General features: G+C 40.8%; 1 protein-coding gene and 1 pseudogene across 3 annotated transcripts in view; one reads left to right on the forward strand and one right to left on the reverse strand.

Moving 5' to 3' along the window:
- The window catches only part of SNX14 (sorting nexin 14), a 63,579-nt gene that overhangs the window by 2,291 nt on the left and 43,115 nt on the right, over positions 1 to 18,173 (forward strand). For all 3 annotated transcript variants that reach the window (XM_056109738.1, XM_056109740.1, XM_056109739.1), the window contains exons 2-5: positions 8,127 to 8,247; positions 10,051 to 10,127; positions 10,211 to 10,289; positions 12,949 to 12,992. In XM_056109738.1, coding sequence (XP_055965713.1) covers positions 8,127 to 8,247; positions 10,051 to 10,127; positions 10,211 to 10,289; positions 12,949 to 12,992 — 321 coding nt within the window. The remainder of the gene's footprint in view (positions 1 to 8,126; positions 8,248 to 10,050; positions 10,128 to 10,210; positions 10,290 to 12,948; positions 12,993 to 18,173) is intronic.
- Positions 8,591 to 9,862, reverse strand: LOC130019125 (40S ribosomal protein S12-like; annotated as a pseudogene).

Genomic DNA, 18,173 nt, shown 5'->3' on the forward strand with positions numbered 1-18,173 from the left:
AGGTTATCATACAAGAAAATGTCTTTTCTCTTGGGAGTGTAAAATGCTGGGTACATCTTAGCTATTACACACATGGCCAGAGAGATAAAGCACTTGCACATACATACATGCACATATACACACAACCAGAAATACAGTGTGGGCGGGTAACGTGCTTGAGCCTACAGCAACACACACTACAGAACATCTCAGAAATTACGCACACACGCGCGCACACTCCCCTATAGTGCTTTCATTGCAAGTGACTGATTTTTTCCATCACACACACTGGGAACATCTCAGAAATCAATCTCTCTTCCCCCTTACCTTTTTCTCCCCTGTCTCTCCCTTCGCACTTCCGTTGCATGTGGCTCTCTCCATTTTCATTCCCGTCACCATGAGTTCCTGAGCACCCCTCAGAACAACCTCTGAGCACAGACCTTGGTGTGGCCCAAGGCATGAGAAGAATGTGCAGATACACTTTATACTTATTACTAGTAAATGATTTCTACACAGGTATTACACTCAGTACTGCACAGGTATATTTGAAAAACCAGTAAAATTTTAGAAATGTTAGAAATCTTGTTTAAAATTTTCACTGGTTAATGCAGAGATTTGAAGTTTTCCTCGCTATACTTATAATACTCTCGGTAGCTTGCCGAGCTCTCTGAGAGAGGCGGAGCAATCGAATCTGGGTCGGTCGGTAAGGTTGGCAGTGTGCAAGTACTCCGATCAATAAATAGGTCAGACGTTTCTATAGCTGGTACCGAGAGTATCTCGCCCGCACGGCAAAGCCTGGCAAGCTACCGATATGCCAAACACAGTAACAACAAGTCTCACGATGGAGACGTTACTGGGCTCGCTCGAGCAAACCGACGAACAACGGGAGGACAGTGCTTACTTATAATAACATTTTGAAGTTTTTTTAATAGTCCTGCACTCATATACATAAGGATCTTTTTTTTAAGTATTATTTAATGTATACATTTGTTTTACTTTTGTTGTTTATACAATGGCTATACCCATTGGTACTCAGGGCTTAGCTCCTGGCTCTGTGTTCTTGGATTATTCTTGGCAGGGCTTGGGGGACCTTGTGGGAAGCCAGGGATCGATCCCAGGTTGACCTGCATGCTGTATTGTCTTATCTGGCTCCTAGTATACACATTTTTCTTTCATATAAATTGACTATGGATTTTGTGAAAAGAGAAATGAATATGACCTTTTGACCATTGTAAATGATTTGTGAAAGAGAACTGAACCAGGGAGATAAATATGCTTTGCATTCCGGATGCCTGTGTTCAATCCCCAGTACTACATGGTCCCCTGAACACACCTAGGAATGAGGATGGAGTTGGAAGTAAAGCCTCTGCACACCTCTGGGGGTGGCCCGGAAGCCTTAAAAAAATGAAAAAACATAAAAGCATATCTTATATAAATTCTGTACTGCTCTCACCTTTCCAATATTTTAGGATAAACTAGAAGTATGAAAGAAATTCTAGAAAAATTCTATAAACTTGTATATTTGACCATTTAAATGTTGAGTATTAAATTAATTTCAATAATGGTGCTAGTTGACATGATGAACTCATGTACTAGTAATGAATTGTACCAGTAATAACAAACACTTTGTAACTTTATGCCTAGTATATTATTAAAAGTTTCATGTAGGTTTCAAAGATAGTACAGTTCGGTGCTTACCTTGCACTGGGATGAAAGGGATTCAATCTCTGGCACCACATACGGTCCCCAGAGCACCACCAGCAGCAGTTATTTCTGAACACTGAGCAAGGAGTAAGCCCTGAGCGTAACCGGGTAGGCAGGATTGTGGAACAAACCAAAAGGGTTTTCATTTACCATTGAGACAGTTTTATTGTTGTAGTTGAACTTTTTTTCCCTCTTTATGTGAAGTAAGATAGTTTTTATTGAAACATACTTTGAATGTGAGGGGAAACAGGAAGTATGTGTTTAAGAGAGAACATGGTTTCTCCAGAGTGGAAAAAGCAAGCAAAGAGATGAAGAGGCAAGCAAACGAGATAACATTTCAAGGGAGAACAGGTGCTTGAAGAGCAAGCCAAGCAGTAGTTGAACGTTTTAAATTGGAAAATTTTGCTATAAAAATTTGATTCTACCTCCCCCATTTACCACTTAATCATTTACCTCTTATCCAGGCTCTGGGAAAGTGGTCTGACTTCCATCTGTCACATTTCCTCATCTAAAATAGCAAGATCTGAATATTTGATGATTACTTGGGCTGGAGCGATAGCACAGCAATAGGGCGTTTACCTTAATGTGCAGCCAGCCCGAGCTGGGTTCGATTCCTCCGCCCCTCTCGGAGAGCCCGGCAAGGTACCGAGAGTATCTTGCCCTCACGGCAAAGCCTGGCAAGCTACCCCTGACATATTCAATATGCCAAACACAGTAAGAACAAGTCTCACGATGGAGATGTTACTGGGCACGCTCGAGCAAATCGATGAACCACAGGAGGACCGTGGACTGTGGAATTGGTTAATACAAGGATGTGCTCAGCTCATAGAATGTTCTCATTAAATATTTGAAATTGTTTTGTCTCTTATTCTTAAAACACTATAAAGATTGGTACCAGTATTAACCTTATTTTACATTTTTGTTTTTGGGCCACATGTGGTGGTACTTACTCCTAGCTCTGTGCTCAGGGATCACTCTTTGTGTGGCTTAGGGGTTTGTCCTCAGTGTGCAAGGCAAGCACCCTACCTTGCCTTGTGTAGTGTAACCCAAAAAGCCCCCGCCCCCCAAAAATAATAGATATTTGTCCTCTGTGTGCAAGGCAAGCACCCTACCCACTGTATTATCTCCCCAGTTTCTCGTTTTTCTTAATTTTTTTTTAAGTGGAATGGAAATGGAGAATCTCCCCAGTAGAGCAGGGGACCACTATACTAGATGGTCAAGTGGTACTTGGAAAACCATACTGTGCTAGCCATGGAAGCAGGTGCCTACGCAGCCAGATGTGCTCTAGACTTTTGAGCTATCTCCCCTGTTCCTTAAACACATTCTTTTTTTTTTTTTTTGTGGTGTGAAGGGATGCCTAGGGATTCCTTCTGGCTGTCTTTGGAACTATGTGATGCTGTGAATACAATTGATTATCAGTCATAAACAAGGGCCTGCACTGTCTCTCTACCCCTTCCCAACTCTCTCCATTGCTTTTTTTTTTTTTTCTTTTTGGGTCACACCCGGCGATGCACAGGAGTTGCTCCTGGTTCATGCACTCAGGAATTAACTCCTGGCGGTGCTCGGGGGACCATATGGGATGCTGGGAATCGAACCTAGGTCGACTGCGTGCAAGGCAAACACTCTACCCTCTGTGCTGTTGCTCCAGCCCCCTCTCCATTGCTTTTTTCTGTTTGATTTTGGGAAATTCTCAGCAGTGCTGCTTAGGGTCGGCTCTCAGGAATCACTCCTTGAGACTGGGGGACTATATGGGGTGCTGGGCATCAAACCTGGGTCATCCATGTGAAAGGCAAGTACCCTACCTGTTGTACTTATCTTTCCAGCCCCCCTCGTGTGTCCTCCCCTTACATTCTTATCCATTCATATATATCTATTTTTTGGGGGGGGGGCGGGGGCCTTTTGGGTTACACTTGGTAATGCTCAGGGGTTACTCCTGACTCTGCACTCACTGGTGGTGCTTGGTAAATCATATGAGATGTCAGAGATTGAACGTGGGTTGGCCCTGTGCAGGGCAAACACCCTACCCTCTCTACTTCTCTGGCCCCATATATCTATTCTTTCTCTTTGATATTTTGTTTGATTGGTCTCTCCCTTTTTTATTAACTATATATTTTTTGGGGGGAGTGAACATGATAGCTTTTTTTGAGCAGAATTTTCATAGGAAGACATGAAGAGAGAAGAAGAGGAAGTAAATATTCAAAAGAACATTGGGCTCCTCTAGAATGGAAAAAAACAAGCAAAGAGACATAGAGACAAGCAAGTGATATGTGTTCAGTGGAGAAAGAACATAGGCTTCAAGGGTAAACCTGTCTCTCTCTTTTCATTACAGTCTCTTCTGGTTAGGCTCTAGATCCCAAGCACCCTGCCTTTTTTAGGACACGATTTCCTTATTTTCTTATCTCTCGTTATTATTTTAGACCTTCATGGCCTTTATAATTTTATCCTTTATTTCTTCCTCTTTCATCTAATTATCAGGTTCCTTTTCCCTTCCTTCCTCTCCTCCACTCCAGTGATTTTACACTGCTAAGGCACCAGCCTGCTGAGGCAGCAGTTGCATCAGAACGATGCTGGGGATTGAATTTTGTAACTTTAGGCCTGTCATCCAGGTATTCTGTTACTGAACCACCCCTCACCTCAAGCTCTGATAATTAAATGTCTTCAAAATTGTTTTAAGATGATCAGATAGTTTAGAAAATTCCCAAGCTATAAAATTACAAGGACCTTCTAAGCACTAATCACCCAGCTCAGTCATCAACCATATATTGCATATTTTTAAAACTTTGAACTTTCCTCCTTTTGAAAAATAATTTCTATAGAAAACCTGAAAATAACAATCTTATTAAGTTAACAGCAATTATTTAATATCAAATAACTACTATAATAATGTTTCCTAAGTCTATAAATTTGCACTTTTGCTTTAATCAGAAACTAAATAAGGCCTACTCATTTTGTCAGCTGCTTTTACATATCTCTTATAATCTAGAACAAGGGTTTGCAAAGTATTTTGTTTGTTTTGATTTTGGGCCACACCAGCCTTGCTAAGGACTTACTTACCTCTGGCCCTGTGCTCAAGGATCACTTCCTGGTGGCTGGGAGAACCATATACAGTGCAGGGGATCATACCTTGGTCAGCTGCATGCAAGGCAGACACCTTATCTTTTCTACTATATCTCTGGTCCTTTTGGTGTATTTTTGGTTGGGGTTTGTACCATGTTAGACATTGCTTATGGGCTACTTCTAGCTCTTTGCTTGGTGGTCACTCCTGGAAGTGCTTGGGGTAACTGGTGGGGATGAATCAGAGTCCATGGCATGCAAGGCCAGTGCCTTGTCCCCCATAATATTTGTCCCAGAGACCTGCTTCCTTTAAAAAAAAAAACCAAACCTTTGAACATGTAAATGTTTCCTTAGCTTGAGGGCATACAAAAGCAGCTCGTACTTGACTTATAAAGGAGGCATTTCCAACCTTGATTCAAAACATGCCTCCACACTTGCGTCTCTTCATCAACTTCTTTTAGAAACTGAGTCATGCTCACATTCTGAATTTTACTGATGGTTTCATCATGGTGATTTTTAAAAATTTCCTCTCCCCCTTGTATTTCCCTTTTGATAAAGCAGGGACTAGGGAGTGCTCCTTGGCTGATTCTGGTGCTAACACATTTTTTATATGTGGTGCTTGCACACCCCACTGTGATATGCATGAGGTTTACTCTTCTCTTAGTTGTAGTGCATCCATCTGTGCTCACCCTGGCTTGTGGAAGCACACAGATATGGTTGTACTGCTCGCCAGGGCTTGTCCGTTGTACTTGCACATCTTTGTAGTGGCAGTGCTCACTGGTCTCTCCTGCTGTTGTGGTGCTTGTGCACACTGACTGTGATGTGGCTGGAAGTTTTTTCCTCTGGGTGTCTCCAACAGCAGAACTGTCAGGACTGCTCTTGAGGCATGTGGAATACTGACAATTTGAACTCTTTTGACAAAAAACTTTGTGTGAGGCTGGTTCTTTAAGCCCATGTACTGTTGGCTACTGGCATTCTTTTTTTTTTTTTTAATTCTCACCTCAGTTTTTTTTTTTTTAATTTTTGTTAGCTCATCTCAATATTTTTGTAGGCAGGGATTAGTTTATGCGCAGTTAGTTTTCTTTATTTTTGGGTTTGGGGCTACACCCAGTGGTGCTTAGAACTCTGCTCATGGATCACTCCTAGCAGGGCTCAGGTAACCATGTGTGGTGCTGAGGTGCTGTAGGTGACCAAATGCAGGTCAAGTGCTACATGCTAGTCAGGTGCCCTAACTGCTATATTATTTCTCCAGTCTTCAGTTGGATTTAAAATCAAATTTTGTTTATTGTTGCAGGAATACTTTAGTAGGGTTTTGTTTGTTCTATCACACAGAGGACAACTCCACATAGAGTTAACTCACTTTTTGTGGACTCTGGTAGTGATTGCTGGTATTTTGCCTGACAGACTGTTTTTATTTTACTATTGATTTACACTGTGAATCACTTCATCATAGGTTGCAAAATTTGATTTTCACTTACCATTCTTTCCTCACCCAGCAGGACTTGGGCTTACTCTTGGCTCTGTCATCAGGGATCACTCTCTCAGTGCTTGGGGTACCATACATGGTGCAGGTGGTTGAATCAGGGTTAGCCACATGCAAGGCATATGTGCCATCCTTTGAGGCATCTCCTGTCCCCTCCATAAAACTTAATTTAAAAAAATTTTAAAACTTCACTGTCTCACAGGATTTGCTTAGGATTTTTTATGGTAGCTGACAGAAATTCAGATTACAATAGATTCAGCAACATGGGGATTCTTTGTGAGGGTTATGTAAGTGCAGAAAACACTGGAGCGTTAACTGGGTCTCAGAGAGACATAGAACCAAGATTTGAAATAAAGCCGGTATTTTCATTACCACCTCCTTTGTAGATTGTCTCTTGATTCTCATCTCACTGCGTAATGTGGTGATTGGAATTTGAATTGTGTTGTTGGGGAGCTGATATTTCACAAAATATTGTTAACTGAACTTTGTGTATTATCAGAATAGTAGAATGTGAGGGCTACCCATGTGCAGAGACGTTTTAACATGATTTATATCATCTGGCTTATGTTTGGTGTTTGCTGTCAGCATAATCTTGAAGCCACTTCTTTCTTGGAACTGTGCTCAGCTCTTTCAGTAACATGCTGATGTTTGAATTTCCCTTCTCTGCTCCAGTTTACTAGCCTGTCTTCTTTTGTCTCATTTAATTTTTAGTTTTTTCCTTAAACACTACTTTCTAAGGTGGGGGAAAAGCTTTCTGTCCTTTCAGATAGGGTTGTGTATTCTGCCTATGGTGTTCTCATATCATAAATTCTTTCTTTGCCATTATAGAACATACAATCACATTGCATAGTACTTTATTTGTTTACTGGTTATACCTATTAGTATTTTCCATGCAAATAGAAACACTGGTCATGCTCTTTTTCTCTCTTATCTTCATTGCTAAGCACTGTGTGGTAAAAAGTAGGCACTTGGTAAAATGCCTAAAATTTCTCTCATGAGAAATAATTCCAGTGATTATATTATTATTATTATTATTATTATTTTATTAGTGAAGCACCATGAGGTACAGTTGTAGATTTACAAATCTTTGTGCCTGAGTTTCGGTCATACAATGATCAAATACCCATCCCTCCACCAGTGCCCATTTCCCCCCACCCCCCCTCCCACCCTGCCTCTGTGGCAGGGCATTCCCCTTTGTTTTCTCTCTCCTTTTGGGTGTTGTGGTCTGCAAAAGAGGCATTGAGTGGCAATCATGTTCAGTCCATAGTCTACTTTCAACATGCATTTCCCCTCCTGGGAGGATCCTCCAAACACCCTTTATTTGGTGTTCCCTTCTCTATCTGAACTGCCCTTTCCCCTAGAATATCCGGCTGGCCTCTAAGTTATGGAGTAATCCTCCTGGTGTTGATCTCAGCTATTCTTAGGTATTGATCTCATATTTTGTTGCTTTATATCCCCCAGATGAATGCAATTTTTCTATGTCTATCCCTCTCTTTCTGACTCATTTCGCTTAGCATGATACTTTCCATATTGTACCACTTGTATGTAAATTTCATGACTTCATCTTTTCTAAGAGCTACGTAGTACTCCATTGTGTAGATGTACCAGAGTTTCTTTAACCAGTCACAGTGATTATATTATTATTAGAATGTAGAAGTATAGGTAGTTTATATATATAACAAAATAGGTACCAAATTGTATTGAGAACTAACACTTATCTATACTTGATGAAAATCTTGATAGCATTCACAGTGGTTCTTAAGGTTAATAAATGTAGAAAATCCTGGTTACAGAAATTGCTTCAGTCTGATAGGGTAGTTGCTTAAATGCTTATGAACGCAATGTAGGAAAAAGGTGTTAGTTTTTTTTTTTTAAAATTCTGATTACTGTTTTCATTATTCTTAAGGTATCTTCACGTTTTAATGATCTTCTGGTCATTTGTTGCTGGAGTTGTCACATTCTACTGCTCATTAGGACCTGATTCTCTTTTACCAAACATATTCTTCACAATAAAACACAAACCCAAGGTAAATTTTATATTTTTTTAAGTGAGTTGAAAGCGTGTTAAAGAAGTGATTTTAAAGATCTATTTAATAATGGAGGACATTAGAAAACACTCAGAATGAATTTTACATGTCATTATGTAGTTCTCCTGGGAGGATCTATAAAACAAAATCCAGAATTATCAGAAAGTTGAATTTCATAATTTAAAGTGTGATCTATCTACATAGTAACTTGCAGGCAGTAAATAAAAACATAGGTTCCTGAAGCTGGTTATGTGATAGAATTGCCAGTGGAATCTTTACAAAAAGTAGTTTTCTAGACCCTGTTGTCAGATTTTTTTTTTAAAGAACCCAAATTTTTATTTATTCATTTATTGCATTTGAAGTATTCCTCAATGACATCTTGGCCTGTGTGGTTTTTTTTTTTTTTTTTGCCAGAGTCTCTAACTATAACCCAACTGCAGCCACCCACTTTACAGGGTTTTCCTTCTTTCAATTTTACAGAGTCTGATCCATTCCCCTAGTTTCTTGTTACCATCTATCTTAGTAGGGTTGATCTGGTGTTCAGCACAAAGGGTCTTCACAACTTGATATACATAGACTCCTCACACAAAGTTGAGTGCATGCACACAAAGATGGACTGGTGTTTGCTTAAGGCTTTGGCAGTTTCACGGGGATTCCTTGTGTGATATCATTGTGAATGAGAGCAGTCTTCAGCACCTCTTGTAAAGCAACACTCTTGTCCATTACACCTCTAGCAACGGTTCCTTTTTTGGCCTTGGTGGATTACAGGTACAGTGGAATCTTGAATGCACCCAAGCCTCGTCCACTGCGCAATTCCATGGCGGCAGGGAAATAGGAGATTTTGATTAAATAATTTTGGGTCAGGACCTTGTAACAACATTTGTTAAATTAAAAATTTTAATGATTACAATTAAACCTTGTAATCAATACTTTAATTAAAAGTTTTCCAAGCCTTTTTCAGGCACAGATGCAATTAGGGAATCTGAGTTAAATTACCTAACGCTTTTAATCCATTTGCTCCATAGAAATACTGTATAGTTTGCTTAGTCAAAGCAATTTGTATTTCTGAAATTTGGTAAAGGGGTGGGATATTGAATGTTTCTCTAGTAGGTAAAGGCCATAGTTAATAGATGAGGATTTGAAGTCTTTGATAATTATCCAAAGTACTACTTCAGATTTGATGGCATTTTCACTCAGAGGAAATTTAGCTGAAGGTGTTGCCTATTTTCAGTCTGGCACTTTAATAGCTTATCACTTATCTTCTTTCACAGTAAAGTTGAGGTTTGGGAGAAATAGAAAATATTTTTTCTTTTGCCTTTCTTTACACTAGAATATTACTTTAAAATTGAGATTGACACTCAAAGGTATACAACCACAACAATTCAAATTTTATTTTTAATTAAAAAATTGTTTTTTTTGGGGGGGTGGGAACATCTGCCAGTGCTCACGGGTTGCTTCTGGTTCTGCACTCAGGGTTCACTCAGGGACCATATGAGATGCCAGGGATCAAATGCCCTGCCTGTTGTACTATAGCTCTGGCCCCAATTCACCTTAATTCTAAACTTAGAAATTTGTCTTACTTATCATCAAACATTTCAAACATTTCATTAGGCATTTTTTTGTCAGTTGATAGTTTAGTTTGCAACTGTTATGTATTACAAAGTATTATTTCAGTATCTAAACAGATAGGAATAAAAAATGTCCTGAACTTAAGCATTTTTGAGTTCTTTAAAGGTTTATTCTTGTTAATACAGTTGATATATAAAGATAAACTTTTTTTTCCCCCAAATTTTCCTTTTTTAGCAATTAGGAGTTCAAGAATTATTTCCTCAAGGTCGTAGCTGTGCTGTTTGTGGTAAAGTGAAATGTAAACGACACAGGTAACTTAAATGAGCATTTTTATTTGTTAATCTTCCCAATTATATTTTAGGTTCAAAAGATTTAATTGTCTGATTTTCTTTAGGCCTGCCTTGTTACTTGAAAACTACCAGCCATGGCTAGACTTGAAAATTTCATCTAAGGTGGATGCATCCCTTTCAGAGGTAATAGATTTAATATGCCCTATACATTCAAATGTAAAATGTTAAGTATCTGTGTAAATTTAATCATGAAACTTTTCTGTAAAATTTTTTTTGAGAGGTCACACCCATCAACGTTCAGGGCTTATTTCTGGCTCTGCGCTCAGGAATTACTCCTGGCAGTACTTGGGGGACCATATGGGATGCTGTGGATTGAACCCATAGGTCGTGTGCGAGGCAAATGTCATACTCTGTATGATAGTATGATAGTACAAGTGTGGTACTGCTACTACTACTACTATCGCTCCATACTAGTACTGTCGCTCTGGTCCATGAAACATTTTTATTTTGTTTTGTTTTTGGGGGGCCACACCTGTTGGTGCTCAGGAGCTCTTATCTCTTTGGTTCTCCAAGGATCAAGTAAGGGTTCTGCCACATGCAAGACATGTGCCTTGACTCCTGTACTCGGTCCATCATGGAACATCTTTTTTTAAATTTTTTTTATTTTTTGCTTTTTGGGTCACACCCGGCGATGCACAGGGGTTCCTCCTGGCTCTGCACTCAGGAATTACTCCTGTCAGTACTCAGGGGACCATATGGGATGCTGGGAATTGAACCCGGGTCGGCCGAGTGCAAGGCAAATGCCCTACCCGCTGTGCTGTCTCTCCAGCCCCATCATGGAACATCTTATTAAGTTGTCTAATTAGTTCTTGGTGGTTAGTTGATTAGGAAATCCACATTTTGTTTCCCAAAATACTGCGAAGAGTGTCTCCTGCAATGTTGCACAGACCTTGGAGTAACTGTAGCCAGTACCAGGTGTTATCCAAGAGCCAAAACAATTCCTCACATCACAGAAGCACACAAATGTAACAACTGATAAGTTAAAAAAATGTTTTTGGATATTCTCTTTACATGGATTTTTAGCCAATATTTTCATTTTTTGTTTTTTTGTTTTTGTTTTATATTTGGTGGGGCCACACCTAGTATTGCTTGGGGATGCTATGTAGTGCTGGGATTTGAACTAGAGCTGTGGCTGCCTGCTAGCGAAGTGCTTTAACCTTTGTATTATTTCTCTAGCCCCACCTAGTTATTTATATTTTGTTTTGTTTTTTGGGGGGGCCATACCCAGCAGTGCTCAGGACTTTCTCCTGGCTCTGTATTTAGGAACCATTCCTGGTAGGCTCAGGGGACCGTTTGGGGTGCTGGGGCTTGAACCTGGATCAGCTGCTTGCAAGGCAGGTGCCCTAATAGTAATTCTTATAAGACAGGAGAAAGACAGAATTTTTTTTTTCTGGGTCACACCTTGTGGTGCTTAGGGACTGTTCATGCATCTGTGCTCAGGGGTTACTCTCAGTGGTACCATGCATGTTCTTGACATAATGATCTGCTGCTCGACTATTTTCCCAACCATTTCTACTGTTTTTAAAACTTAACTGCCTACTGTTGTTTTGTTTTGTTCTTGCTTTTTTTAAAGTAACATCTGATGATGCTCGGGAGTTATTCCTGGCTCTACACTCAGGAAATACTCCTGGAGATACTCGGGCCATATGAGATGCCAGGGATTGAACCTGGGTCAGATGCATACAAAACGAGTGCCCTACCTGCTGTAATTTTTTTAGCCTTTCACCAGTCATTTAAAAAATTAAAACATGTTTCTATACCTAAACTCAAACATTTGAAAGTTTAACGAGAGTTTCTTTTTTTCTTTTTTTCACACAGAACTTAATACTGGTTTTAAGCGTACAGTTAACATTTTTACAAAACTTACATGTTTAAGTCACTAACTCCATATAAAGAAACAAAGTATTGTGGCCTGGGAGATGGCTCAAAGGACTGAAATGCCTGCTTTGCATGCAGCTCCTTGTTCATTCCCAGCACTGCATGGTCTCCCAAGTACTGCCCTTGTGAATCTCCCTACCAAGTCCTTCCCACAAAAGAGTAGTGGAATATTATCAGCACCTCAGAAGTTCCCTTCTGGTCACTATTCTCCATTCAAAGGTAAACACTGGCACCTAATTTAGACTCCTTTTAAAATAAATTTTTTTACTTGGCTTTTGGGCTACACCTGGTGGTGCTCAGGGATTACTCCCCTGGTTCTGTGCTTGGGAATCATTCCTGGTGGGTCCTGGAGCACCATATGGGATGCCAGGGACAGAACCTGGGTTGGCTGTGTGCAAGACACATGCCCTGCCTACTGCATTGTAGCTCCAGTCCCTTAAAATAATTTCTAGCTACTTTTTCTTTCATTTTGTTTTGGAACTATTTGACTTACAGAGAAAGTTAGAAATACAAAGGACTAGGCTGTTACTATTTTTCTTTTTTCTACAGCACTTTTGTCCCCAGCAGGACTTCAGAGTCAGAAACAAGTTATTTAATTTTTTTATTCTTGCGGTAATATTTAGAAATGTGTATATCATTTTGTACTTGATATCAGCCAAAATATCAAGGAGCAATAAGTCATTCTTGGTGTTTTTTTTTTTTTATTTTCTGAACACATTCTCTCTCATCATCACAATGACTATGTAAGATTGACATCCACACGATTGTTATGTCAAAACATAATATTGAATGTCAGTATTTGGTGTCATAAAATTATTTTTGACAATAATGTATTTAGTGGTATATTTGATTTTCCCAGAATTGTTTGAATAATTTTATTTTTTTAAAAATAATTTTTATGCAGGTTCTTGAATTAGTGTTGGAAAACTTTGTCTATCCATGGTACAGGTATGCTCTTTCTCTTAAGTACAGTGAACCAATAATGTATATTGTCATAGCTTGTTAAAAATTAGGAGGCTGTCTTAATTTTGGAACCATTGACATTTTAGGCCAAGTAATTATTTAATATAGTGGGTTATTTTATACTTTATAGGATATTCAGTAGCTAATAGTTCCCTTCTTAGAGAAAATGTAGTCAGATTGTTCTTAGTTAAGAGCCACTCTATAGACCAGTGGTGTTTCTTGACTAGTCCACGGACTGATTTTGATTTGCAGGCATAGAAAGGGTTAAAAACCACTCATCTACCACCTTGGTTGTAACTGCCAGTCCCTCTGCCTAAATATCCTCGCCAGGGCCCAAACAGCTGAAGACCTCCAGGCCCCAGCCAAGGCCATACTGAGGCCACTCTCCACACACTTGGATAAGCCTCAGGCATAACAGAACTGGCAGAGGAACCCAGGTGTGTGGGACCCGGGGCTGAGATCTCCAAGCCTGCACGGTTTGGGACTGGACCTGTCAGTAGCTAGACAGTTACACCCTCTAACTGCCGTGTAACCCCAACAACTGCCAGGATCCAGAGATTATCACAACAAGCTCCCGGGAGTATTTATTTACTTTTCTCTAAGTTTTCAGGGTACCTTTCAATATCCCACCCGCACGGCAGAGCCTGGCAAGCTATCCGTGGTCTATGCCAAATAGACCAAATTGATATGCCAAATCCAGTAATAAATGGATCTCATTCCCCTAACCCTGAATATGGCAGAGTCGAGAAGGATATGGAAGGAAAGGCTGATAAAATACCAAGGCAGAAATAGGCTGCCAAAACAAAGAAAAACAAAAATGATTGTCTGTACTTTTAATGCTCGTACGCTGGCATCTACTGCATCCATTGACGACCTTATAGTACAAGCGCGAAAGATCAAGTACGACATCATTGGTCTGACCGAAACGAGAAGACATCAATCACATCATGCCGTTTTCGACACTGGAGAAGAACTGTTGGAACATGTGATGAAAGAGGCGTCGGTGGTTTCGGTATCCTTGTCAACACAAACTTAGCCACGAGCATTGATTCATTCGAATGCCTAACAACCCGAATCGGACGATTACACTTGCATAGATGTGGCTCACTACCGGCAGTTTCTATCTTTGTTGTCTATGCATCAACATCCAGTTATGGTAAAAGAGAAACTGAGAAGTTCTACATGGAGCTGGAGAAGTTCTATAAAGAAGATCACACCTTCTACAAGATCATTGTCGGTGATTTTAATGCCAAGATAGGACCAAGAAGATCAGTTGATGAACTCCACATCGGGACCCATGGCCTAGAATGGAACGAACAGGGTGACAGACTGTCTGAGTTCATCATGTCAACCAAAACCTTCCATGGTAACTCACAGTTCCAAAAGGCTGAATCTAAACGTTGGACATGGGAGTCTCCCGATGGACGGTTCCACAATGAAATAGACCACATCATATTCAATTGGCGGTTTTGCCTAACCGATGTTGCTGTTGTCCCAAAATTCCAAACGGGATCAGACCACCGTCTTCTTGGTGCAAAATTCTACCTCACAGAACGAGGAGAAAAGAATGCAAGGTTTAAGAAGAGGACTCCCAGAATGACCACCAACTGGGAGCTCTTTGGCTCTGTTGTGGCAACATGGGAAGATGTCGTCATTGACAACATTGATGAGGAATACGATCGAATGATTCAACACCTCCATGATTGTGCGAGGAATGCCAAGAGAGAGATAACCACAAAAAACCGCCTTTCTTCGAACACTCTTGAACTTATTCGCCAACGTGGCTTGGCACATGCCTCAGGCAACCACAAGCGAACATCCGAACTGGCAAAACAGTACAGAGAAGCCATCAAGGATAACCTCAAAAACAGGAGAGCAGCAGTACTGGTAGATGCGGCAGAAGCTGGGAAAAGCATTCGTAAAGCCCGCCTGTCCTTCACCAACTACAAAACCAAGATGACTGCCCTCCGACATCATGATGGATCTATGACATCTTCCAGAAGGGCAATGGAGAAGATTATTCATGACTTCTACTCAGATCTGTTTAATAGCCACATCGACTTGCCCACATACCACATACCACATGATGGATATGTCGTTCCCAATGTTCTCCCTTCCGAAATCCAACATGCCATTTCGTCGGTAAAGAAACAAAAAGCACCTGGCCCAGACAAGATCAGACCTGAACACCTGAAGAACTTACCACCAGTACTCATCAATACATTGGCTCGGCTCTTCACATGCTACCTGTCTGAATGCAAGGTTCCATCCCAATGGAAAACCAGCAGGACTGTATTACTATACAAGAAGGGAGACATCCACGACATTGGCAACTATCGCCCAATCTGCCTATTGTCTGTCATCTACAAACTGTTCACTCGAGTCATCCTGAATAGGATTAGCAGATCACTAGATGAAGGACAACCATGTGAACAAGCTGGATTCTGAAAAGGATTCAGTACCATCGACCATATCCACACGATTACTAAGCTCATTGAGGTTTCTCGGGAGTTCAAAATGCCGCTCTGTCTAACGTTCATTGATTTAAAGAAGGCCTTTGATTCTGTTGAGACGGAAGTGGTCATGGAAGCCCTAGCCAATTAGGGCATACAAACTCAATACATCAGGATCCTTCGTGAGCTTTATTGTGGATTCACTACCAAGATCTCACCATTCTACAAAGAAGTAATCATCCATATCAAGAGAGGGGTTCGGCAGGGTGATACCATTTCACCAAAACTCTTCAGTGCCACCCTCGAGAACATCAGGCGACGACTGGAATGGGAAAGCATGGGAGTGAAGATAGATGGTCGGCAACAACACCACCTCCGCTTTGCTGATGACATCGTTCTAATAACACCAAACATCAGCCAAGCGGCACAAATGCTGAACGACTTTAACCGTGAATGTAGAAAGGTCGGACTACAGCTGAATCTTATGAAGACAATGTTTATGAGAAACAGCCTTGTTCCTGATGCTCCATTCGCTCTCAACGGAACCACCATCTCCGAATGCAACAGTTATATATACCTAGGTCGAGAAATCAACATGATGAATGACCTGGCACCTGAGTTGCGCAGGAGGAAGAGAGCGGCTTGGAATGCCTTCAAGAATGTTGAAGAAATAACTAAAAGGACAAAGAACCTCCAGCTACGAGCACATCTCTTTGATTCCACTGTTCTTCCTGCATTAACATATGCCTCAGAGACCTGGACCCTACGAAAACAGGATGAGAACGCTATTCGGATCTCTCAAAGAGGAATCGAAAGAGCTATGCTTGGAATATCACGATTCACTCAAATGAGAGATAGAATCCGGAGTTCTGATCTTCGTCAGCGCTCAAGAATCAGGGACCCTGTCTCATTTGCCAAGACATCAAAAATCAAATGCGCTGGACACGTAATGAGGTTTACAGACAACCGCTGGACTAGAGCCATTACTGATTGGATTCCACGGGACATCAAAAGATCACGTGGACGCCCACTTACAAGATGGTCAGACTTCTTCGTCAAGACCCTGAATGATCGGTTTGAGGCTCTGCATGTTCCTAGAACAAACAGATACCATTGGGCTACGCTAGCACGCAACCGGGATGAATGGAGATGTTACTGGCACCCGCTCGAGTAAATGGATGAATAACGGGGATTAAGTGATTAAGTGATTAAGTAAATAAGGTAAAGGTAAAGGCCCTCCCATTGTTCGTCGATTTGCTCGAACGGGCCCAGTAACGTCTCCATTGGAGATTTTGTTGTTACCGTGTTTGGCATATGGAATACGTCACGGAGAGCTTGCCAGGCTCTGCCGTGCGGGCGAGATACTCACGGTAGCTTGCTGGGCTCTCCGAGAGGGGCGGAGGAATCGAACTCGGGTCGGCCATGTTGGCTGCGTGCAAGGCAAACGCCCTACCGCTGTGCTATCGCTCCAGCCCATAAGTTTAGTAATAGCAAAGTGAAAACAACTTTCAGACTTCTTACCCACTTCCCCTTCCATCTTTTTTTAGTCTCTTGGGCTACTCTGGGCAGTTCTCAGGAGATCTCTTGCAGGCTCAGTGCTTGGGTCACAACCAGCAATGTTTGGGGGACTAGGTGTTGCTGGCCCCCCACACCTCTATCCCTTTGAGCTATCTACTTGATCTTGAAAACTCTTTCGAAAGAAAGTAAGGTGAAATTTCCCTTCATTCCTATAGTGCACAGACACACACACACACACACACACACACACACACACACATTACTTTATTATATTGAAAGACAATTTCAATAGTATTTTTCCTGGAAGTTAAATTACTTAGTTTTACAAAGTAACTTGTTTTTGCTTATTTGTGATAGATATACAAATAGCCTAAGCCAGGGCTGGAGAAACAGTATAGTGGGTGTGTTGCTTTGCATGCATCCACCCTGGATTAAACCTCTGGCACCCTATATGGTCCCCCAAGCTCATTCCAGGAGTGATCTTTGAGCACAAAGCCAGGAGTAATTTTGAGTGCTGCTGGGTGTGGCTCCCCCTAAACTAAGAACTCTCTTCCCCAAATGAAATACTCCAAAATATCCTAAGCTTTTCAGGTTCTAGAAAACACTCTAAGTCTGAAAGAAATTTTATCACAATTCTGTATTGATACAGTATATTTGAATTTTTTTAATTTTTAAAATGTAAATATCTAGTATTTTTAAAAACCATGTGAATTTTTTTTTTTTTGAGTGGGGGCACAGGTTATTCCTGACTCTGCTCTTAGGAATCACTCCTGGTGGGCTCAGGGGATGTTAGTGGGATGCTGGGGATTGGGCCACATGGAAGGCAAGCACCTCACTGTACTGTCTGGCCCCATGAATTTTTTAATTCTGTCTTAAATATGGCCATTTGCCATTTGAGTAAAGCTGATGGTGAGGAATTTTATAAAATGAATCCTGGTTTATTGCCCCTTGCAGCTCACTTTTATCACTTTCAGACAGGAAATCTATGTGTAAATGTTAAAATATGTATTTTCTCTTTAGTATAGCTATTGCTGCTGTAATAGCCTCTTCTCTTGAGGTAATAGTAGGAAGTCTGGTTGACAAAGCTCTCTTGTGCAAGGGGTCATCTACTAGTTCAGGATATGCACTTTTATCTTTCATAATGTGATGCATTATTTGTATATTAAAAGTAAGTTAACGGTACAAGGGAAGTTTA

This window comes from Sorex fumeus, unplaced genomic scaffold (genome assembly GCF_029834395.1).
Source record: "Sorex fumeus unplaced genomic scaffold, SorFum_2.1 ptg000008l, whole genome shotgun sequence".
NCBI classification, from domain to species: domain Eukaryota; kingdom Metazoa; phylum Chordata; class Mammalia; order Eulipotyphla; family Soricidae; genus Sorex; species Sorex fumeus.